Raw genomic sequence first — 25,220 nt, forward strand, 5'->3', positions numbered from 1 at the left:
AACATGGATAACAATAAAAGTGGGGGCAGGGAGACAAGTAAAACCAGGAGCATTTAAAGCAATCATAGTTGCTAAGGAAATAGAAAGTCAAGTCAACACAGTTGAAGGAACGGTTTCAGATAGCAACTGTCCAAAATATTGGCCATAGTCAAAAGGGAGAGCTAAGTATGTGCATGGTAGAGAAAGTGGCAGCACAGGAGCTAAATGGTGAGAATGGAATGTTATGCCTGTGTCTGGGCTCCCACTGTAGCCTTGTGAATGCACATTTTCTCACCTAACTGGATCCCACTTACTCATCCTTTGTTGGCTGTATCCTGGTAGGGACTCTGGGACAAGCTCCCTGACCAAGAAGGAAGTTTCTGAGTTGCAAAGTCCTTTTCTATCCAGAACAGAAAGGCTGGAATTTGACTTCCTTTTTTTTTTTTTTTTTTTTTTTTTTCAGCCTCGATTTCCTGATTCCTTCCTGAATCCCAATTGCTGGTTTGGTTCCTAAAAGTCAGCTTCCCTGTTTGCTAGGCCAAGCCTTAAAAGATACTAGGCCTTTTCTTTTTTGTTTCACTTCTTATCTCAAACCCAATTTCCTTCCCCTTCTCTTCATGATCAGTGCTATCAATGGGAATGATGGTATTAATGGGGATTGATGTTTATTGAATTCTTACTATATTTCAGGCACTGTTCTAAACAGTTTTCAAGTATTAACTCTCTGAGGTCCTTTTAACAAGTTGAGGTTGATTTTTTTTTCATCCCTATTTCACACATTAGGAAGAAACAGCTAAGAAGTAACTAGGCCTGGACCTGAATCTAGGCATCTGGTAATCTTCACCAATGACTATGCTGACTTTCATGATAATAGGATGACTTGAGTAATGAAGGGCCTGGAAGAAATATGGTGACTTTCATTGTAACAAAAATACCTTGATGTGAGTTAAATGCTTTTTGACGATAAATGTCAGCGTTACCATGAAACCCTTTGACTGTCCTAAACGCTGGTGATTTTGTGTGTTGTGATAGTGGTGGTATTGTATTCAGACATTTTAATACCTAGTATGTGCTCTAAGGAATAAAAAAGAATTCAGATGGAATGCCCTCTGAGAGCTTTCAGTCTACAAGAGGAAGCTAGACTCAGAGACAGATGTAAAAGGTGATATGAGCATGAATTAGGACACGTGGCAATTGTGATCAAATTTATCAGAAGTAAAGAACAGGGAAGGTTCACAGAGTGCTGTCAGGATATATGATCAGGTAACTGTCCTGATCAAATTACAGTTGTCTAATTGTGTGCTTTTTGTCTTCTAAAAGAGTATGAAGAAGCAGATTTCACAGGGACTTGGGGCCAAGCTTAACTTTCCTCATCAGATCCTGCTTTTAATTTAAATCACTATTTCAGGGGATTATGTAGTATTATTGCAGGTCCTACTCTGGTTTGAATTGTTTTCCCAGTTCATAGGATTATTGGCAGAATTGGTTAAGTTAGTCCTGGTGTGATGTAGAAGTATCTTGTGACTCTCAAGGTCTGCAAGAAGCTTGTAGAGATTGTGACAACCATGAGTGAACATTGTGCCCTCTGCTGTTACCTAATGGTGCACATTCATCATCGCCTGGGGAAGTTTGTGATGATGATGGTTGAGAAGGTCTGTATGTTCAGTGGTTGCTTAGGAAAGGTCTCAGGTGCTCCCTGTAATCCCGGAGAACCCACAGGAAGTGTAAGTTAATTCATTACAGTGGCAGTGCAGGGCATGCTTGGGCACAGCGTGTTGAGTGGGGAAGGGCTGCTTCTTAAGTCATGTAGCCCAGGACCTGGAGCTCCAGGGAAGGGGAGCTGATGCAGGGGGAGTCCCAGGTGTGATGGAGCAGGGAAGGTAAGCATTCCTGAAACAGGGCAGCAAGGTAAGGGGTGGGGTAAAGTGAGAGAGACCAATACATGCAAGTGTAGGGTGAGATCGACCCTGTATTTTAAATTTTGAACTTCTGTTCACTGTAGATTTTTTTTTCATGAATATCAGTGTTTAGAACATTGTATTAGAATGTTTATCTGGATCATTGTGTTTTTGACATCTTGAATATTGCACTGAGGGGAGTGCTTTGTTCCACCCAGCCCTAGTGCTGGGGACTGCATGATTGCACTCAAGGTGAGATGTTTCTACACATATTATTGCCCCCAAGAGTCATTGCATTGCGTCATAGATGTGACTTCACAGGGTTTCTGATGTTATCTTAACCCAGAGGCTGCCATCAGGGGCCTTTGGGACCATGTTCATCCTGTCAACATGTATTATTACCACAAACATTGTTTATTTTTGAACGGCAAGCTGCCTCCATTTGGAAATGGAAAGGTGCCTTCTAAAACAATATGGATAATCTGACTTCTCATGGAAAATTGGACCTGTGCTTTTTCATGGCAATAATCAACCAGAGCTGACTAGACCACCTCTTCAAGTTCACTGGGCCCGTTTCATAAGTTTATGTTACTGCCCGGTGCTGGAGGCATTGAGCTTCTGAGCCCTGATTTACTGCAGGAGTGTTTCAATAATACCTCTTAAATATGGGCTTTCATTCATTTAATAATCATCTAGTCTTGTCCTATTGTGTATAAGATGTGGCTAAGGAACAAGATGGCATGGTACCCTTTCTCTTGGATCTTATTTTAATCTCTTAGGCAATGTTATAGGTTGCACTGTATCTCCCTAATAAAGTACACTGAGGTCCTAGCTCCAGTACCTCAGAATCTGCCCTCATTGGGCCTTTACAGAGGTAATCAAGTTACCATGAGGTCATTAGAATGAGCCCTAAGCCAATATGGCTGGTGTCTTTAAAAGGGGAAAAACCGGGACTCAGCGTTAGACACAAACAGTGGGGAAACAGCACGCAGGCACACAGGCAGAAGATGGCCACGGGCCTGGAGTGATGCGTCTGCCAGCCAAGAATGCCAAGGACTGCTGGCAAACACCAGAAGCTAGAAGCCACCAGGGAGGGTTCTCACCTAGAGCTGTCTGATCAGCCTGGCCCTGCTGACACCCCGACTGCCAACCTCCAGAACCGAGGCCCAATATTTCTGATCTCTTCAGGCACCCAAGTATTTGGTATTTTGTTTCAGCAGCCCTAACAGGCAGTTCCTAAATCATGATTTAAACACGTCAATTTAATGGCAATTGTGGCCAGAATTGTGAAGGGCAAGAACAGAACGCCATGAGGGTGCATGTGGGCGGGATGGCTGGTTTTGTTAGGAGGTTATGGGGTCTTTCCTAAGAAAGGTGTGTTTTAGCCGAGGGCTGACAAAATGAGCAGAAGCCACTTTCTAATAGTGAGGGAAACAGGCGCAGCCACAACGAGGTGGATTGATATGTGCGAAGGCTCGAAGGCAGTGGTTGGCAAACTGCGGCTCGCGAGCCACGTGCGGCTCTTCGGCCCTTTGAGTTTTTAGCAAAGGCCAGCTCAGGAGTACCCTAATTAAATTAATGACAATGTACCAACCTATCTAGTTTAAGTTTAAAAAATGTGGCTTTCCAAAGAAATTTCACTCGTTGTACTGCTGGTATTTGGCTCTGTTGACTAATACGTTTGCCGACCACTGCTCTAAGGAAAGAAAGAGTAGGGTGTATCCAAGAAACAAGAAACTGGTGGCTGAAACAGGCAGGAAATTGTGGAACCTAAAGAAGGGGGCCCCTATACACTATAAGGTGGAGTGTATTGACTTACTTTGGGGAAATTATATAACTTTTTGAGAATAATAACAGTTCTTAGCATGGCTATTATGAGGATTAAATGAGATAGTAAATGAAAGAATCTTAAAAGAATGGCTGGCACATATGGCTCCATAGATGTTACCTCTTGTTTGATTCCAATTGTTCATGTGGCTAATGTCAGTATTGACAGGGCAATGATATTCAGAACCCTGGGCTGGCTGCCCTTAGCATGTTGATCTCTATCCTTAAGGCAATAGGAAGCTAGTGCATGTTTTTAATCAGGACTTCAATTTATCCAAATTTTATTTTTAAATGATCCATCTGGCCCCAGGGTGGAGAATGGAGGCCAGTGGAGATGAGGCCACTGGAGAAAGTTCCTGGGGACAAGTGCTGGGGGTGGCAGTTCTGCCATGGTCACTTTGTAGAATCTGGAGATCACACATCCATCTTAAGAAAATTTGGAATTCCACAAAATTCTGCTTTCCTCTCTATTTTAGGGTTTTCTTCTAGAACAAATACGCCCTGGGTGATGCATGGATTTTTATCTCAATTCTTCCTTAAACTTAGCACTTGCAAGTTTATGGAAGAATTGTAGATACAAATAATTATAGATACAAAACAGATATAAAGGAAATCCGGATTAATGTATGGTGAAATTAAGATCTTTGGTTGTTGAACCCATCCAAAAGTGTCTTTAGGAGCTTCTAAAATACTCTCATTCTCTATTTGCTTCTTTATTGCTTTTATGTATTATGACTTCAGTTTAGAAGAGAAATTGAATTGATTTGTTCTTTATGAAGCCACATTCACAGCTATCAGAATTTGTGATCTTAGGGGAAGGCAAAATGCTGGGCTGGCAAATGTTCACAACAAGTATGTTTTAAATTAAGTACTGGATGTGCTGAAAATTCATTAGGTAATGAAAGCAATCAAGAAAGATTGAAAATGCTCTAATTCTCTCTGGATTTATGGTTGACTTTAATACAAAGTATCCTCTTTGTTGTAAGTAGTTTGCCTAATAGTGGCAGACTTAAAAAAATTATCTAATGAGTTCATTTTTTGTGGAGAACTTACCTGTGATGCCAAAGGTGGAAAGTGTTTAAAGTCTAGAAACATGTAAGCAAAATGTTCATTTACAAGTGACAGTTTATGATGCTCAGCTTTAAAATGGAAAAGGAAATTTGGAGCAGAATTTCCTCTCTGTAAACTAAGAAAATTCTAATCTTTCCTGAATTTACTCTATTATAATAGAGTGCCATTTTATAAGAATTCCTTTTTTTTTACATTGCCCTTATTCATTATCTTATTCCCTGTTGAAGAAAATTATATATGAATATTAGCTTATTTTTAATAAACTCTTGTGTGTGTGCACTGATTAAAGCACTCATGTTTATATGCAAAAGACGAGTGTTTTGACTTACATGAGTTTTCAAATGAAAAAAATCACATGGGACTAAGAAATACCATTATAAAAGAGATTCTTGTTTAGACTGAAAAATCTTACCTTTGTATTTTCTTTTTTTTTTGTGACCTTTTTTTATTTTTATTTTTAAAATATATTTTATTGATTTTTTACAGAGAGGAAGGGAGATGGAGAGAGAGTTAGAAATGTCAATGAGAGAGAAACATTGACCAGCCGCCTCTTGCACACCCCACACCGGGGATATGCCCACAGCCAATGTACATGCCCTTGACCGGAATCGAACCTGGGACCTTTCAGTCCGCAGACAAACGCTCTACCACTGAGCCAAACCAGCTTCGTCTTACCTTTGTATTTTCTTATATGTACTTATTTGAAAGGGTCAATGCATAAGACCATTTAAAACGGCATTGCTGCCGAAACCGGTTTAGCTCAATGGATAGAGTGTCGGCTTGGGGACTGAAAGGACCCAGGTTCGATTCCGGTCAAGGGCATGTACCTTGGTTGCGGGCATATCCCCAGAAGGGGGTGTGCAAGAGGCAACTGATCGATGACTCTCTCTCATCAATGTTTCTAACTCTCTATCTCTCTCCCTTCCTCTCTGTACAAAATCAATAAAATATATTAAAAAAAAATAAAAAAAAATAAAACGGCATTGCTAAGTTATGTATTCTAGGGTGACTTTAATTTTCATTTTTACAAAGCAAACTGCTCAACTCTGGTAAATTTTGTTAAGGTTTCAAATGGCAGTTTTTCATATTTCAAGGTGAGGTGCTTTAATTAGAAATCTTCTCAGCAGCTCAATGATGTTTACCAAATAGACATAGACATAATTTTACCAGTGTCATTCTTTCCTTATTGTAACCCTATGATTACAGAAACTCAGTATATCTTCTTTGCTTGTGTACATCCTTAAGTGCTAGAAACATGCCTTCCTGGTACACAGAAGGTGCCTAATAAGTGCTACTTGGATGAATGAAGAAATATATTTCCTGTACCATCAATGACTTACTGCATGTAGGTGGTACTGTGAATGGAGAGAACTTCTGAACTGTGCCCCTTTGAGACTGCGAATGAATGGTGATATGTGGGAGTGCATATCGCCATTGGCTCAGCTGGGGAGGATCCATTTCCATGTTCTCTTACACAGCTACTGGGAGACCTCAGGAGATCCACTGTCATGCTTACTCAGGTGAGCCTCTCCTCAGGGCAGCCTATGACATGGCGGCTGACTTCCATCAGAGGTATCCATCCAAGAGGGGGTGAGAGAGCACTCAAGAATGAAGCCAAGGTCTTCCTATAACCTAGTCATGGAAGGGATGGATGTCCTCATCACTGGTGCTGTATTCTCTTCATTAGCAGCCCGCATTCAAGGGAGGGCACAACCTAAGGGCATGCATATCAGGAGGCAGGAATCATTGTGGGTTAACTTGTAGGCAAACTATTTCTCACCTGGTCCAATTCTTTGCATTGCAATGTTTCGAATAAGACTCTTGATTTCTAGTGTCAGAAATCTCAACACAAACTGGCTATCCAAACAGGAAATGTGTGTGCCTTATGGTGTGGTGTGATATAGGGGACTGAGCAAATGTTGTCACCTGGATCTGCTCATCTTGGTTCTGCTTGCTCTGTATCGGCTCCCTTCTCAGATAGCTTCCTCTCTATTGGCACGTAAACCACAAGCCTCTCAAGGTGCAAAGTTAGTGGCATAGCATGAAAGTCTTTTCCCAGAAACTCTGGCATAAATTCCATTGGCTGAACGGTTCACAGATCCTTGCCTAAACCAACTGAGAGACGGAGGAATCATGACTGCATTGTTCAGACCCAGGACACACACTGCACCCACAATCAGGGAAGGGTTCCATAAGCTGTGAGGGGGAGGTAAGTGCCCTCAGACTACAATAGGCAAGCTTTCACTGAAGTATTGTCTGTCTTGTTGCCACCCCCACACACTCCCGCCCCCCCCCCCCCCACCAAGTTTGCAGGCAACTAGAACCTCTTAGCCAGGTCTTCGCTTACCCTCCAACATAAGAGTCTATCAGAGTACCCTGTATTCTTTATTGCTTGTATTCAAGTTTGAAATTTGTATTTATTTGGCACCCTCCCTCTTTTTCTTTTTTTAATCCTTTTTTTTTTTTTAAATAACCTGAAGATTTTTTCCCCATTAATTTTCAGACAGAGCGAAAGGAAGGAAAGAGTGGGGAGGGAGCAAGAGAAACATCAACGCAAGAGAGGCACATAAATTGGTTGCTTCCACCAAGGCCAGGGATTGGACTTGAAACTGAGGTATATGCTCTTGGCCAGGAATCCAAGCTGGGACCCTTCAGTCTGCTAGCTGATGCTCTATCCACTGAGAAAAACCAGCCAAGCCTAGCAGCTTCCCTCTTAATGAAGGCAGCAACCTTATTATAGCCACAGAACTCCTGCTTGGCACCTGGTTGGCATTCAACAAATAGTTGACGAATGGGATTTATTCTTCCTTATCTTAGACCTATGGAATTTTGTTATCCAGAATATCAAAGAAATGGCAAGGTTTATTATAGAGTTGGAATTTGTTGGCGGTCTTGCTTGACCAGGAGCCCCCTGGATCATGGGGTTAGGCCAAGCACAGGAGTGAATAAAACTCTTCTGAGAACCTACAATATTAAGCATATATATCGTCTCACTTTCATTTTTACAACAATCTCTTGTGAGGGTAATGTATTATCTTTATTGTTTAGATGAGGAAACTGATGGCTAGAGATCTAAAGGGGGACTCCCTCAATCTCACATGGTTCAGAAATGGTAGAGTTAGGATACCACAGAAGTCACTCGGATGTCAAAATTCCGGATCTGATTGGAATTATGGGAAGACTGTGGCATGCTCATTTTTTTTTTTTTTAATTACCCACAATACTCAGTGACTGACACTAAAAGTCAGAAATCAAAATGAACAGCTCTGAGGGCACTGCAATGAGGGCAGCATATGAGATAAGTTCATGGGTGTCAAGTGTCCTGATAGCAGAAAAGAAATGGAGTTTACTTAGTCTTTCTTTCTGTTCCACTTTTGGTGGAATTTATACGCATTGAGTAATGCAGGCATAAAATTAAACAGGATAAACCATCCCATTTCCTTGTTTCTCCAGTTACAATGATATGCAAACCAGTCTACTTCCTTTTTTGACTCTTACTCCAAAGACCATGTATAAATATGTGTTTGGCACAGAGGCTCTTAAAGGGGCAAGAGCACTTACATGAGGGGCCTGTGCAGGGACTGCAGAGGAAAGCAAGGATAGATGACTGGTTTCTTGGTCCTTTTGAATTATTTGTGAGGCTGAGGCTGGCTTGGTGGAGTGGTTCCTATTAATGTTACACTTTGAAATTTGTTTTTAAAATCTTGTTTTAATGCCTCTGTAAAGTATTATCCACCCCTCCCCACTCACATGTGCTTAATGTGAGAATAACGCAGAATGCAGAATGGAACATGGAGGACAGCTGCTACATATGAATTGATGAACGTGGCATTTCAGCATGGGGATTGGTGGCCAGTCCTACATGCCATGAGTCTGGGAAAAGGAAAGCATTCACTATACACACTGAGAGTTAACCCTCCACTGCAGTAAGCACAGGTCAGTTAGACCCAAGACCAGAGCTTGGCAAGGCGTGGTTAAATTTGCCAAAGACACAGAGGGAACATAAAAAGAATCACCAAGTTGTTGAACAAAAGGGAAAAAGTAAAATAAGCAACCAAACAACCAAAATACACATCCCAAAACAGAATACCTACAGTGTTTGGGACCATTTTCCCTAGAGAACCAATAACCTGTGACAAGGTAGAAACCAGTGCTGAGGCGGTACATTCATCTCACGTCCTATGCATGTAGGAGGATACTCTGGAGGGAGACCAGGTGAATGTCAACAATCACACGTTCCTGAGATGTCTACCAAACACCTTTTTAGTGTCAGTCACTGGGTATTGTGGGTACTATGGGGAATAGGAAGCACGACACAATGTGACAAGTGCCAAGTCAGTGTGACCAGACAATGTGGCAAATGCAAAGATACAAGCTCAGGTTGCCGTGGGAAGCAAACAGACAGGATTCAGGAAAAATTTTCAGACACCTGGGAATCTGAAGGATAATATCAGTGATGTCAACTAGACGAGGCTATAGTGCCCAGTTATCCAATCAAACACTTACCCTAGGTGTTGCTGTAAAAGTATTCTTGTAGGTGTGGCTAACATCTACCATCAGTTAACTTTAGGGAAAGATTACCCTAGCTCATGAGCCGTGGTCGACAAACTGCGGCTCATGAGCCACATGTGGCTCTTTGGCACCTTGAGGGTGGCTCTTCCCCAAAATACCACCGCCAGGGCGAGTCTATTTTGAAGAAGTGTCGTTAGAAGAAGTTTAAGTTTAAAAAATTTGGCACTTGAAAGAAATTCCAATCGTTGTACTGTTGATATTTGGCTCTGTTTGACAAATGAGTTTGCCAACCCTTGCCCTAGAGGATGTGGGGAGACCTTATATAATCACTTAAAGGTCTTAAGAGCAAAAACGGAGGTTTCCCAGAAAGTATGAAATTCAAGCCTGAAGTATCAACTCAACTGAGTTTCCAGAGTTACCCTAAGAGCAATGGTCGGCAAACTCATTTGTCAACAGAGCCAAATATCAACAGTACAACGATTGAAATTTCTTTGGAGAGCCAAATTTTTTAAACTTCGACTTCTTCTAACGCCACTTCTTCAAAATAGACTCGCCCAGGCCTTGGTATTTTTGTGGAAGAGCCACACTCAAGGGGCCAAAGAGCCGCATGTGGCTTGAGAGCCGCAGTTTGCCCACCATGGCCCTAGGGGTTTCCGATGGATTTTCCAGTCCCACAATCCTGCGAGCCAATTCCTTAAAATAAATCTTTCACACACACACACCCTGTTGGTCTGTTTCTCTGGAGAACTGCACTGATACAAGAGTCTTAGTCCTGTAGGCTTGGACCAAGGATGGGGAAGGTGTGTGAGGGAGGGACAGCACCCAGGAATCCACATGATCAGGAAGCACATGGTATGTGACTGAGAGCCCGAGAGGGTTTTATGCCTGCGAGTGAGAGGTCCGGATCCACATTTTAGAAAAGCACCTCCCATTCTATTCTTCTTGAGAGCAGAAGTGAGGCAAAACGTGTTTCAATTCCGGCAGGATGGAATTCCTAACCAGCAAGTCCTTCTGACTAGCAAGCAGAAAGAGGTGCTGAGTCTCTTGGGGGAACTGAAAACGTGCTTTGATGCTTTTAATTCCTGGTGGGCACAGCTTTGCCAAAGAATGGCATTGTTCTTTTTACAACCAAGGGTCTCCCTGCTCTACCTCCCCTCCTTGGGGGCTTGGGGCTGGCACCGGTTTCTCAGTCTCCAGCTTTCACTAGGAGGCTCCCCTGTCACCGGGCAAAGACTCCAATCCGGCCCAGCAGCCTCGCCGGAGGATAAACTGTCTCCCCCGGTGGAGGTGGGAGGGTGGAGGTCAGCTGGGGATTCCGGCTGCCAGAGTGGGAAGGGAGAGTTCACCAAGGGACAGGAATTCCGCAGCCGCTTGTGTGTGGTGGGAAGACTCGCCTACCACCGCAGCAGCCCCAACTCTGCGGCTCCCTCCTCTGCAGGTTCCATTCCCGTAGCTCCCCCTCCCTCCCCCAGGTCAGCTGCCCCCATGGGTCAGCCAGTCTGGGCGGGGTCTGGACCTGGATGGGGAGGGAGGTGTGCAGGAGCGCCTGGCCAGACCGAAGTCTGAAGTCTCCCACCCCGCCAGCAAAGGGGTCTGGCTCCCCAGAGCCTAACGGATTTTCCTGCCCTTCCCTTTGCATCCCTGATGCTCTCGCCCTGGCTCCCGGTGCGTTCCCCATCCTTTAGGTCCGGAACATTGTGCTCAGAGCTCCTTGCCCCCTGGGCCAAGCACCCTTAGAGAGGAGGTGTGTGTGTGTGTGTGGGGGTGTGTGAGTGTGTGTGTGTGTGGGGGGGGGGGTTGCTGGTGACTTAACCCTTCCCCAGGCGCAGGCTTAGAAGCCAGCGCCCTCAGGACAGCCCCCATCCGGGGGTCTCAGGGCGTCAAAGGGGGCACTTCTCCATCCAACCCTTGGAGGGGCCAAAGGCTCCGGGGACCCTCGCCCCCAGGGCTGGGTTCTATACCCCGCACCCCGACTGGGAAGAAGCGCGGTGGAGCCCCGCGTGCCCGAGAGAGAGAGCGAGCGAGAGGATGGGGAGGGAAAGGGGAAGGGGGGGGGGGCAGGGGCAGTGCCCAGAGGAGCAGCGGCAGCAGGTGAGTCCTCGGGCTGAGGCCCCGGGCGGGAGGCGGGCCTAGCGGGGCTTGGGGAGGGAGCCCCGGGCTGGGGCGACGCAGGCCAGGGCTGGGCTAGGAGGGGTGCGGGGAGGCGAACCGGGCGGGGAGAGGGGGTGAGGGGAAGGGGCGGGAGGGGGGAGAGGAAGGAGTTCCGAAAGGAGGGAGACGAGCCGGCGAGGGGCGAGGGAGCCAGCTGCAGGGGAGGAGCGCATCGGAGGGCCACCGAGCCGGTGCCGCAGCTCGAGGGGCACGGAGGGCTCGCGGGGGGCTCGGGGGGAGGGAAAGGGGGGTGCACAAAGACATGCGAAGGGGGGCTGAGCGAGGCTCGGGCACAGAGACGCCGGGGCTGCTCCGACCGGCCCCCCACCCCCCGCACCGCGCCGGGGGCCGGGCCAGCCCGCAGCCCGCAGCCCGGGGCGGAGCGGGGACCCGGGCGGCCCGCGCTCTCGGGGTGCCCCGGGCCCAGCGGCAGGCGCGCGCGGGGGCGGCGGCGGCGCCCGAGCCCAACCTGGCCCCGGCCTCGCCCTCTGCCCAGCCCGCGGGCGTCCCCTCCTGCCCGCGATCCCGTTGCTTCTTCTCACGCTGCCCCCACCCCCTCCCGCGTCCACCCCGCGCTCTGCTCTCCCCGCCGCTAAAACAAAGCCGGGGAAAATGCCCGCCCGCGCAGCCCGGAGCGCGCAGCCCGTCTCCGAATGAGAAGTGAGTACCATCCCGTCCGTCTTTTGGCACAAAAAGCATTCTGCAGGCTGCATGCCTCATGCTGCTCAGCGCCCCGCCGGAGACACCCGGCTGTAGCGCAGGAGGTGAGACCCCGGGGACCCCCGCCGCCTCCCGCCCAGGCTGCTCCGGGGAGAGGGGCGCTGACGCCCCGCGGGCTGCAGGCGGACCTTGCCCACCTCCCTCTCCCCTTCCCCACCTCCATCTCCCGTCCCGGGTGCTGGGTCTTCATCTGGGGCTGGAGGCAAACCTCAACCCTACCCTGCGCCTCTCCTGCCGCCTCTCCCCCGTCTCCCGCAGGTGCCTGCAGGGTTTTGCATCTGCCTTGGGAATGGGTTTGAGACACCGTGTGTGTGTGTGTGTGTGTGTGTGTGTGTGTGTGTGTGTGTGTGTGTATGGGGGGGCAGTTTCCAAGGAGGAGGAGGAGGGTCAAACCCTTGGGAGCAGCAGCCGGCAGGCAGGACGCCTGGTGACCCTGGGCACACTTGTTGCCCGTGGCCGTGGCCCGTGGCGCGGTGGGACGGGCAGTAGTGCTGAAAAACGCTCCTTCCTTCTGGCACTGAGTCGTCCATTGACTCAGGGAGCAGAGCGAAGGAAGGCATACCTGAGTGAGGAGGGGAGAGCAGGATTGAGGAAGGAGGCTGATGTGCTGGGGGCAGAGAAGGGAGGTCCTGGCGGTGCCCAGGGCATGCGGAGGGGGCCAGTCTCTGGCTCCTTGTACTCAGTAGCTTCTCTTGCTGATCTCACCCCAAAGGGCTGGAGGTGGGAACCAGAGGGTTTCCCATATGAGACGGAGAGAGGAAAGGCTGTTGTTGGTTTTTAAAATTTTTTTTTTCCATTTTGCTATCTCACCAGTTTCTGCCCATTCGGTCTGCCAAATGTGCATTATATGTATTTCTGTTAATTAAAGGACATGGCAATAGCTTAAAATAAATCCCATCAGGAAAGGTATGAGCTACACACACACACACACACACACACACACACACACACACACTTTTAAAAATATACCTATCTCCCTCCTCTGAAAGCATATAATGATGTTTAGTTTGGGGGCTGGGATGGAGGGCTGGGATTTGGGGAGCATCCAGGTAAATCCTCTTGGTGTTTTCTGGTTCTGCAGACTGGAAACCACTGATAGGAACAATCAGAAACCGGAGAGAGCAGAGAACTGCAGAGAGAGTCATGGAAGCTTCCTCCTGAGAGATAATGTTGAGCTCCTATGTGGTTTCATTATTTTTATTCTGAAAAAAAAGGGGGGCCCTTAATTTTAGGTTATGACCTTTATTTTTCACTCAAACTCATAAGGCAGCATGGAGGTCTGGTGGGGTGGTTAGACAGCAGATGATGTTAGCTATTTTCACCATTTCTATTTAAAAGTGTTTTTTTTTTTTTAAATGAAAATCCTAAACATATAGCCAGTGCTGATTTTGAGTAAAGTTGTCTTTATGAACACAAGATGTTAAAAGTGTCTGTTAGTTTGGGGCTTTATTCGGAGCAGGTGAGAGTCCCAGGAGAGACACGTGTGCATACTTATACTTAATTGCTGCAAGGAACGTATGTGGAGATCCCTGTAACCTCATCTGAGCCCTGGCTTCCTCTCTTCAAAGTCAGAAGCATTCAGAGCTTCGCTGGTTGAGGTTCCTTCTGTTATCCGCCATCATTTCACAACACTGCTTAGCACTGGTGCTTCAAATAGCTTTATTTGCAAAGCTGCTTTTTCTGATGGGAAACTGAAGGTTTAGTTTACCAATCCAAACTGTGGTAGTCCTAAATTTAACTCAGTGGTAGTCAAGAGGGCAAGGTATGTAGCCATGTGAAAATTGACACTCTCTATTTCCTTCTCATCCTCAAGTAATTTAAGTTTCCTGTAGGGTATTTGGAGGCAATTCCATTGAGATTTCCCTTATGCTTACCCAAAAGTGTCTTTTAGATTAGGTTATCATTTTATTAGACTTGTATTATATATACTATTTCTACTTGTTTCTATAACAATTATGGGCAATAGGTTGATTATTCTAGTTGAGTTGGTGGCTTTTTAAAATTTCCTTTTTTTTGTTGGCCATTCTATTACCCCTTTTGGTTCCATGTTATTTTCCCAATCAAATATATTGTAATAGATGGCTTATTTTCCCCTTAGCAAGTAGAAGTCTGGTATCTCTTGTATTAGCTAAAAAGGAATCCATTAATGATATTTTTGAACAGCTCAGATGAATAATAAATGGATTTAGAGTCACCTCAGAGTATATGGGAATTTGTAAGAGAACACATAAATTCATTCTAATGGAGCAATTAGCTTTGCACAGAGCATGTAGGGTCCAAGGTGTGAGACAAGGTTTTAAACTTTTTTCCCCCTTGATAATGTTCACTGTTGAAGTGGGAGGAACTTGTCATGTCTTGGCTGCACCAAAGATTTTGCCACAATGGGTAGCGATACTCTTGTTTTTATACACATGTCAGAGACTGAATAACAAAACATAGAGAATGCTTAATCATGAGCCCAATTTAGAGGATAAGAAAAAAAATGATTGGGCTACTGTGGTTTATTTGCCATCATCATGTATTACCAGAAAATTACTAATGTCTTACTTTGAGCAATAATGTCTGGGTCATAAATTCACTTAGAATACAATTCCTTTATTATAATGAATTTTTATTTATTTATTTATTTTTTTAGGCAAAAGTAGAGAATGTTATTTACATTGATTGCTGTGGTATAGAGTGTTAAGGACTTGGGAAGGGGAGTATCCGGGAACCTTCCTCATGCGTATTCAAATATCTACTTTAGCATCATCAACTCTTAGGAGTTCAGTAAGTCTTTGTTGACTCATGGTGGACAGATAATAAATTTTGAAATTAATTAGGAAGCCCTCAGACATGTCAGAGAGGAAGGGAGAGGGACAGAGAGATAGAAACATCAACAATTAGAGGGAATCATTGATTGGCTGCCTCCTGCACGCCCTCCACCGGGCATCAAGCCAGCACCCCAGGCATGTGCCCTGACCAGGAATTGAACCATGACCTCCTGGTTCATAGGTCAGTGCTCAACCACTGAGCCACACTAGCTGGGCGGGCATGCTTTTATTTTTTTTACGTTTCTTGGTCCAACTCCTGTTTGTTTGTTTTCCCCTCCCATCTGGATCCCCAATAGCAACAGAGAGCGAAGGCCCAGCCCCGTTTCCTTGAACCCATTTATATGCTCCCGGGCGCACTTCTGGTTCCAGCGCTTCCATCAGGAGAACAGAACCCAGTCAACCTTTGCAACCCTCTTAGACAAGCCCAACTGCCACCCTACTCATCTCCTCCAACCCTAACCCTCCTTCTCTGTTCTCAGTGGCGGCACCTGACTTGCTGGATCCAAAATCTGCCGCTCAGAACTCCAAACCGAGGCTCTCGTTTTCCACGAAACCCGCCGTGCTTGCTTCCCGGGTGGAGAGTGACACGACCATTAATGTTATGAAATGGAAGACGGTCTCCACGATTTTCCTGGTGGTCGTCCTCTACCTGATCATCGGAGCCACCGTGTTCAAAGCCCTGGAGCAGCCGCACGAGATCTCCCAGAGGACCACCATCGTGATCCAGAAGCAAACGTTCATTTCCCAGCACTCCTGCGTCAACTCCACTGAGCTGGACGAGCTCATCCAGGTAGTGGCACAGAGGGGTGTCCCTCTGTTTCCTCTGTGGGGGAAGGAAGACTGAGACGTAGAGGAGGCACCTCATAGCACAGAGCTGTCCTGGTTTGCCTGTGGGGGCTCCCGGGTTTCCTTTTCTCCTTCACATGGAATTCTTCTCTGCAGACTGTCAACTTTCTACACAGCTTCCCTCTTTTCTTACTTCTACCACCTTTTCTTCTCCTTTTTCCTTATCTCTCCCTCCCACTATGCCTTCTCATTCTCTTCTGTTCCTGCTCTTCTGTCTATCCGTCCTGGCCTCTCCCAACTTTCTTTTCCTTTGCCCTGCCTTAGAACCGCCAGTGGACCCCTATGGACCTGGGGTTACTTGCTGGAGGTCCTTGTGGCTCAGTGGACATTGCCACCTGAGAAAGTTTGCTGAGGAAAACGTGAGGCAGGAGAGCTGGGTTGATTGTGGCAGGGACCACCGTAAGGTAAAAAAGATGAGTGTGTGGTGCGATCCTCTGAGCTTGGCACCCCTCGTGGTTCACAAGTTGTAGCTTCTATCTTTCATGGAGCCCAGTGTCACTGGTAACAACTAACTGCCTTTTCTGGGCACTGAGGGAGGAGGGGTCAATCATTGCTCCTCTAGACCCCAACTGAAAGCAATGTGCACTGTATGGAAAAATAGCATTTTTGAAATAAAAACTAATTTAGTTTGGATGTACTCTATAAAAGCAGAATAGTATCTTTATGGAGGAACACATTGTTTTAATATATAATCCCAAAGTGACTTGCAAGTTTCAGTTAGGCTCCTTGAGATAGCTATGTTTTTGTTGTAGATTTTTTATTTATTTATTTTTTTGCATGAAACATAAGCCAAACCAAGAATCCTGGTCAAGAAGAAAGCCCTAGAACTTTCTTATAAGGAGAGATCTGATGGTTTTTGAAAACACTCTTTCTCATCTTATAGTTGGTTTGACATCATTTGAATGCATTGAAACAGTAGATTGAGAGAAGAAATTCTTATTGGTTTTTATCCGGTTTCATGTTCTAAGACTTTTCCTCTCTCATTTCCTTTGGCCATGGATTCCTGAATGCTTTCTCTGCCCTTTGTAGCCCTTTATATTTATAGAATACACATACAAGTTATTATTGCTCAAGTTTTAGTCAAAATTATCAAAGTTAATATTCTCTGACCCTAATTTAGCTCCTACCACATTCAGACACTTCTGCATCTCATTTATTTGACTTAAATTTTGAACAGGCTCCTCATGTACTTATATACTGAATTCTCTATTGTTTTTAGATGATAGCAACATTTCCAGTATTGACAGTACACCTGGCAGCTAATCTCATTGTTCCACCCATTCCCTTGCCTGTTCCTACGAAGATCTCGATCACTTTACTCTCTTTGTACCTCATAATCATAAGAGGTACTAAACATCTCTAAAGAATCCCCATGTCCCTTGGGTGTTAGAAGAAGAGTTATAAATTAAAGAAGAAGAAGAAGAGTCCTAGGCTATCTTGGAGGTAGCCTGAAGTAGTGGTAAAAGCCTAAACTTTGGGATAAATGTATTTTAAACTTCAGTTGAGTACTCTTTTAGAGGTGCCATCTTGAGCAAGTAATGTTGTTCTCTAAACTTTAAATGCTCTCTTTGGACTGAGGAAAGAATACATATAAAAGAGGGTTGCTCGGAAGAATAAAGAGATAATCCAAGGAAAGCATTTAAGTGCTTAAAAAATGTTAGGTTTGTTTGCTGTTGTTATCCCCTCATTCCATCTTCCTACTCCATCCCTTTTTTTTTGGATTGAAATATCTGATTCTTGTCATCTGAATTGAGATGGGTTTAGTCGTGGACAGGAGAAAAAGGCCTGGGATTTCAAGACACTGCTGGAGGAAACTGTGTGAATTCGAAAATGGTCCCACTCTTCGGCACCACCCAGATTGAGGACTTGGGATCGTGCAAACAACTTGAAGGTCATGGCTGGTGGAGACCATCTGGAGGTGGAGATGGTCACTTTTGCAACATTGCTTTTGGAATGCCAACAAACAGAGCTCAGCATATGACCTAATTCTTTTCTTTCTGCCCCACAGAGGCAATCCACTTTAGCTTCATTAATATTCACTGCTGGTTGAGTATTTTTGTGCTTATTTAGTATTTTTTTTTTCAAACGCAGAAGTTGCCCATTGCTTATTATATTACTCACCTTTATAACCATATGGCTTTAATAAATTATGTTCTCTCTCTTTGGTAAAATAAATCTTTATAATGGCATGGCTTCAAGGACCAAGATCAGTGTTTTAATAGGGAGGAAGGCAAATGAGCCAGTAATCATATGTTAGAATTACATTTCACTCATCTGATTCTCATAAATTTCAGGGTGATTTATTTTCCTATTTAACCATCTTTTAAAACCTCACTACTACATATATTATTATTATAACTTTGTTCCTGGAGACTTATTCTGTTCCTTTCATTGTGCCATGCTTCCCTGTCTTTCTGTTGTGATCTATCCCTTTGAAAAAACAGCCCCCTCTTCCATCTTTACCGACTGACTATGTATAGGGAAAGACTTTCACCAATTAGCTGCGCTTGAGAGGCCTCTCAAACCTTTGCTGTAGATTCATCTTCTCTGGACTTGTGCATGTAAATTCCCAATTAGATGGATTTGCCAGTTTCTTTCTTTCTTTTCTTTCTTTTTTCTTTTTTTTTTTTTTTTTAGGGGCTTGTAATCTCTTGCTACCTCTGGTGTCTATCCGCAGTACTGCAGATTTTCTGGAATTGCTGGAAGCCAATCAAGTCACTTTTAGTCTCAGTGGTTCCCAGGTTTGTGGAGTGTGTTGCATCCTATCAGTACTCTGTGTTGGGCAAGACAGAAACTACCTCTTTGGGTAGCCCCCCAAAAGCCAGAATGTCGGACGCGTGCTCCACTCTTTTCTTGCCCCACGATGGAGAGGCTGCTACGCTGTGTTGGCCTCTGTCTGTTGTACCATGGGTCCTCTGGAGCAGAGGCAAGATGTCCAGCTCACTTCTGTTCTCAGTGTTTCTCAGGCATCCAGACTGTGCCAGGCCCTATCAGTGCTCTGAAGTAGACAAGATGGAAACCAGTCCCGCCCAGCCAGCGTGGCTCAGTGGTGGAGCATCAAGCTATGAACCAGGAGTTCATGGTTTGATTCCTTGTCAGGGCACATGCCCGGATATTGGGCTTGATCCCCAGTGTGGGGCATGCTGGAGGCAGCCGATCAATGATTCTCTCTCATCATTGATGTTTCTCTCTCTCCCCACTCTTCTTTTCTTTAAAAAAAAAATCATATATATATATATATTTTTTTTTAAAAAAAAACACAGCTAAGACTGGCTTGGCTCAATGGATAGAGCGTTGGCTTGGGGACTGAAAGGTCCTGGGTTCGATTCTGGTTAAGGGCATGTACCTTGGTTGCGGGCATATCCCCAGTAGGGGGTGTGCAAGAGGCAGCTGATTGATGACTCTCTCTCATCAATGTTTCTAACTATCTCTCTCCCTTACAAAATCAATAAAATAAAATAAAAAAGAAAGAAAGAAACCAATCCCTCAGGCATGACCCTAGAAACCCAGAACATTAGATGCTCATTCCAATTCTTTCCCTTCTCAGGGGCTGGGAGTTTTCTTCTGATCATGCTGCGTTGAAATAGGGGAAAGACTGGTGATCTGAAAGATAACACAGACATACCATGGAGATATTGTGGGGTTTAGTTCCAGACCACCACCACAAAGCTAGTATTACGATGAAGCAAGTCACAATTTTTTTAAATTTTATTTCCCAGTGCATGTAAAAGTTCTGTTTACAACATACCGTAGACTAACAAGTGTCTTGAAACAATAGCATTCTGTCTTAATACATCATAAATGCCTTAATTAAAGAACACTTTATTGCTAAAACATGCTAACCATCATCTGGGCCTTCAGTGAGTCACCATCTTTCTGCTGGTGGAGGGTCTTGCCAGGATGTTGAGGGCTGCTGACTGAGCAGCGAGGTGGGTTCTGATGGTTGCCACATCAATGGACCCTGCCTTCCATAACTGCTTTCTCTGTAGCATGTGATGCTGTTTGATAGCATTTTACCCACAGAAGAAATTCTTTCTGAATTGAAATCAGTCCCCTCAAAACCTGCCGCTGTTTTTCCAACTAAGCTCATGTAATAGTCTCAATTCTTTGCTGTCCTCTCAGCAATCTTCACGGCATCTTCACCATCAGCTTGTTCTGTCTCAAGAAACCACTCTTTGCTCATCCATAAGAAGCAGCTTCTCATCCATTCAAGGTTGGTCATGAGATGTCCCAATTCAATCACATCTTCAGGCTCCTCTTCTCATTCTAGTTCTGTTGCTATTTCTACCACATCTGCAGTGACTTCCTTCACCGAAGTCTCCTCTTAAAGTCATCCGTGTGGGTTGGAATCAATTTCTTCCAAATTCCTATTAACGCTGACATTTTGACCTCTTCTCATGGACCACAAATGAATGTTCTTAATGGCGTCAAGAATGGTGGATCCCTTCCAAAGCTTTCAATTTACTTTCCTCAGACCCATCAGAGGAATTGATATCTATGGCAGCAAAAGCCTTACGAAATCTATTTCTTAAATACTAAGGCTATAATGTTGACATTATGTCCATGGGCTGCAGAATGGATGTTGTGTTAGAAGACATGAAAACAATATTCAGCTCACTGTACATGTCTGTCAGAGCTTTTGTGTGACCAGGTATGTTGCCAGTGAGCAGTCAGATTTTGAAAGGAATTTGTGTTTTTGAGCAGCAGGTCTCAACGGTGGGCTTGAAATATTCTTTAAACCATGTTGTAAACAGATGTGCTATAATTGAGGCTTTGTTGTTCCATTTATAGAGCAGAGGCAGAGTAGATTTCGCATAATTTTTAACTGCCCTAGAATTTTCAGAATGGCAAGTGAACAATGGCTTCAACTTAGAGTCACCCTAACAAGAGAGTCATTAGGTTCTTTGAACCTTTGAAGCCAGCCATTGACTTCTTCTCTCTAGTTATGAAAGTTCTAGATGGCATCTTTTTCAAGTAGGAAGCTGTTTTGTCTACATTGAAAAGCCGTTGTTTGCTGTAACCACCTTCATTAATTGTCTTAGCAGGGTCTTCTAGCTAATTTTCTGTGGCTTCTGTCTTGTCATTATTGGACTTCACCTTGCACTTTTATGTTGTGGAGACAGCTTCTTTCCTTAATCCTCATGAACTAAAATAGCTTCAAAACTTTCTTCTGCAGCTTCCTCACCTCTCTGTCTTCCTAGAATTGAGCAGAGTTACAGCCTTGCTCTGGATTGGCCTTTGGCTTAGGGGAATGTTGTTGGTTTGATCTATCCAGACCACCTAAACGTTATACACATCAGCAACAGGCTCTTTCTCTTTCTTGTTCATGTGCTCACTGGAGTAGCACTTTTAATTTCCTTTAAGAACTTTTCCTTTGCATTCACAACTTGGCTAATGGGTGCAAGAGGCATCCCTTTTGGCCGATCTTGGATTTCAACCAGTAGTAGGTGGCCAATCAATGATTCTATCTCATTTTTTGTTAAAAAAAGATATATCCTTATTGATTTCAGAGAGGAAGGGAGAGGGATAAAGAGATAGAAATCAATGATGAGAGAGAATCACTGGTTGGCTGCCTCCTGCACACTCCCTACTGGGGATCCGGCCTGCAATCTGGGCATGTGCCTAGACTGGGAATCGAACTGTGACCTCCTGGTTTATAGGTTGATGCTCAACCACTGAGCCACGCCGGCCGGGCACTCGTTTTTTATGATTCTATCTCCCTTTCCCTTTCCCTCCTCTCTATGAAATCAATAAAAACATATTTAAAAAGAAGAATCACTGTGTTTGTCCTGTGAGAATAGATTACAGTTGGGGATCCAATCAAGAACCCTGTGGGGAGATGGTTGATTGTCTGGACAGAAGCAGTGAATGTGATGAGATACAACCAAATTGGGAGATTTCAAAACTAAACTTGGCAGGATTTGATGTGAAGTATGAGAGGAAGAAGTCAAGGATGAAGAGCTAGAAAAATGAAGATGCCAGTTAATAAGATGGGGACAACTCAGATGGAGCAAGTTTCAGGGGTGAGGTCGGGAGTCCAAATTGGTGTATGATTGGTTTGAGTTGTTTTTCAGACACTCTGACAGAGGAGCGGTCCAGAGTGAAGAATACATTTGGGAGATGTGAGCATCTTGGTGATGCTACATGGAATCACCTAAGAGTATGGATGGATGGAGAGGGACAGGACCAGGCACTGAGAGGTGAGGGCGATGAGACAGTGTTCAGGGAGATTAGAGGAAATCAGAGAGTGTGGAGTTCTATGAGCCAAGTGAGGATGCTTCACAAAATGGGAGAGACCAGCTCTGTCCAATCCTACTTCCAAGTCTCCCTCTCTTTACCATGATCTGTAATAGTTAATTGGTACTGTAGTCTATAAACTAATTATAGTAATTTTATGTATAATTAGAAATCATTAAGCCCAAACATGACACAAATAATTTTTGAGCAGTTAGCTCAAACACTAAACACACAGGCTGTATGTGACACAATCATAAAAGATAAGTCATGTGACCATTTGGGATACATTATACACATGTGGATAAAATAAACAGGATGTTCACCAGCTTTCAAACTTATGAATGGATTCTTTAAAAAAAAAATTTAATTATACATTTATGCATTACTTGGTGCCTTTAAAGTGTTTTCACATAGAAATAAATTATAAGTAATAGCTATGCCCAAAGCTATCATATAGCTGAACTGTAACACCAAGACCTGAGACTGAAACCATAATTTTAAAAAAAAATTTACTGCTTTCATTTATTTTGCTTTTATTATTTTTACTTACTTGGAGCTAGTGATCCATTTGACATCTCTGTGCCTCAGCTTTTGTGGAAGATAAATAATATGTATCTGGTTTCTGTTGTGTGATACCATATTGATAATGGTCACAGAGATATTTTTATGAGATGGTGAAACACCTCAATCTGACAGTGCTGGTTCCAAATGGACTCTAGAAGACACTCAATAGAAGCACAGATTAAAAGTGAAACAGAGAGTGAAGTTCAAATGCTTTCAGTCGCCTCCTAATGCGAGCACTCTTCCCCCTTCATGCATCTCCTGGACCCTCAAGAAACTCCATGTTGCTCACTGTGACTTTTCATTTCTCTCCCTCCCTCCCTCCCTCCCTCCCTCCCCCACCCTCTCTCTCTCTCCCCAGTTTAAATGTATCATGCTCATTCCACAGGCATAAACACATTGCTGTTTCGAGGGAGTCTGAGGGCAGGAGAGAAGTGAATATCACTAAGGATGTTTGGTCCAACTTGATCCTTCTCTAGTCACGAGATCCATCATCCCTTAAACATCACTCTAGCGTACTGGCCTGGGTGGCGCAGTTGGTTGGAGTGTTGTCCAGTACATCAAAAGGTAGCTGGTTTAATTCCCTGTCAGAGCACATCCCCACGTTTTGGATTTGACTATTATTGATGGCTAATTTGGGCCGTACAAAATTTGATTTACTGAAATGCAAATCTGATGAACTGGTCTCTTTGTTGGTTGTGCATGGGTGCACAGAAGCTGAGATCTTCAATCCTTGTTATGTCCTTTGAGTTACATATTTAGGAAGGGCAGGAAATCAATAATAAGACAAAAGATGGCTCTTAGAAATGGCATCTTCATAGGTTGGTTGTTGTGCCCTGAAATGCTCTTGGGACTGGTATCCTTGTGTGAATAAAGATGAATAATACAGCATCTGTGAATGACTAATGTAGAAAACACGGGGAAAGATGCCAGGCTTGATTTTGGTGCTGATGGTTGTGGTGTGACACTCTTAAGCTAGTCTGAGAGGTGCCTGAGGGAAGGGTTTAATTGCATTTTTGTGCAAGAACTATTGGACACTTGTCAAAGGGTAGCCCTGCCATTCCATTCGGCTTGAAGAAGTAAAAGAAATTCTATCATGTTCCTGTTTCTCAACCAAGTAGGTTTTAGCTAATCCGGTATTTATTTTAACTGGGGAGTGTATGGGTGTGTAATTGAGAATGATGGGGGAAAACTTGGGAGGAAAGCTAAGAAGCTCAGACAGGAAGAGTATGAATCACTACATTTTAGGAAGTAATTCATATGCTATTTTTGCTGTCTTGATTGGATGACATTGAACCAAGAAATATAAACATGTGAAACAGTTTTGTAAGACTTTTCTCTGCATAATGTTAGCAAGTCATCGGTACATTTATCTGTGGTGTCTGAAGAAATGTTACCTGGGACCTGCAAGCACAGACATTTCTTGGAGGCTTATTTAAAGGCAATGAGTTAACTCCGTGGAAGTGAGAAATACATAAATTTTTTCAGGGCTTGAAGCAGAAGAACTGTCTATTAGAATATTATTGGAATGCTTTAGCATTGTGATATTTGACCTTTATCAATGACTAAATTGGATTGTGACAAGTTAGATTTACTCAAATACAACTCACATTAGCTGATCTCTGATGTGTGTGTGTGTGTGTGTGTGTGTGTGTGTGCAGAAGCTGAGATTTTTTAATCCTCATTATGATCTTTTAGTTACCTATTTAGGAAAGGCAGGGAAAAAAATCATTTAAAAAATATATTTTATTGATTTTTTTTACAGAGAGGAAGGGAGAGAGATATAGAGCTAGAAACGTCGATGAGAGAGAGAGACATAGACCAGCTGCCTCTTGCACACCCCCTTCTGGGGATGTGCCCGCAACCAATGTACATCCCCTTGACCGGAATCAAACCTGGGACCTTTCAGTCCGCAGACCGAAGCTCTACCGCTGAGCCAAACCAGTTTTGGCAAATCATTTGTTTTTAAAAGCCACAAAACCTGTTTCAACGTTTAACTATTGTGGAAATATATGCTTATGTGTACTGGAAAATCAGATGAGCAAAAATCAGTGACATTCTCTTGAAAAAGCCAACAGAATATCCAAACTTGGGGATTCTATGGATACATATCATTGACAGTGAAACTCCCTCGTTCCATTTTGGGCTACTTTTTCTCATGAGTTTAGAATGTCAGGCCTCAGAAACAGTTCGTGAATAAATGCTGGTTCGTGTGGTTGGCCTTAGGCAAATGGTATAAAAATATACCATATTCTTCGATGCTGTGTCTCCTTGATCTCAGTCTTCTGCCCACACAAATCCTATTTTAAGGACAACTTCTTTTATATAATAGAACTTCCTAGAGAGAGTGACTGTGAGTTGTATTAATTCCCAGCTTAAGCCTGTACAACTGTCTCTTCTTTGTTATCTCAGCAACCTTTATCTTTCTCCCTTCTGTATGCCCTTTTGTTTCTTTGTGACTTCTCTCTCAACCTCCTCTCTCCCTATTTTTTCCTATCTTTTGTTAATCTTATCCCCCAACTTATGCTGCAATGAAAGGGGCCAGAAAGATAGACGGAGATTAATACTCTGATAGACTATTAGAATATCATACAATAATATGGAA

General features: G+C 44.1%; 1 protein-coding gene across 5 annotated transcripts in view; it reads left to right on the forward strand.

Moving 5' to 3' along the window:
• The window catches only part of KCNK2 (potassium two pore domain channel subfamily K member 2), a 151,465-nt gene that overhangs the window by 44,765 nt on the left and 81,480 nt on the right, over nucleotides 1–25,220 (forward strand). For 2 of the 5 annotated variants that reach the window (XM_045583137.1, XM_045583139.1), the window contains exons 1-2: nucleotides 10,380–10,725; nucleotides 15,451–15,761. In XM_045583137.1, coding sequence (XP_045439093.1) covers nucleotides 10,395–10,725; nucleotides 15,451–15,761 — 642 coding nt within the window. In that variant the 5' untranslated portion in view covers nucleotides 10,380–10,394. Of the gene's footprint in view, nucleotides 1–10,379; nucleotides 10,726–11,811; nucleotides 12,203–15,450; nucleotides 15,762–25,220 lie in introns of those variants that run through there. The other 3 variants (XM_045583140.1, XM_036442182.2, XM_036442181.2) reach the window with 3 other exon arrangements.

Source organism: Pipistrellus kuhlii, unplaced genomic scaffold (genome assembly GCF_014108245.1).
Source record: "Pipistrellus kuhlii isolate mPipKuh1 unplaced genomic scaffold, mPipKuh1.p scaffold_m20_p_18, whole genome shotgun sequence".
NCBI lineage: Eukaryota > Metazoa > Chordata > Mammalia > Chiroptera > Vespertilionidae > Pipistrellus > Pipistrellus kuhlii.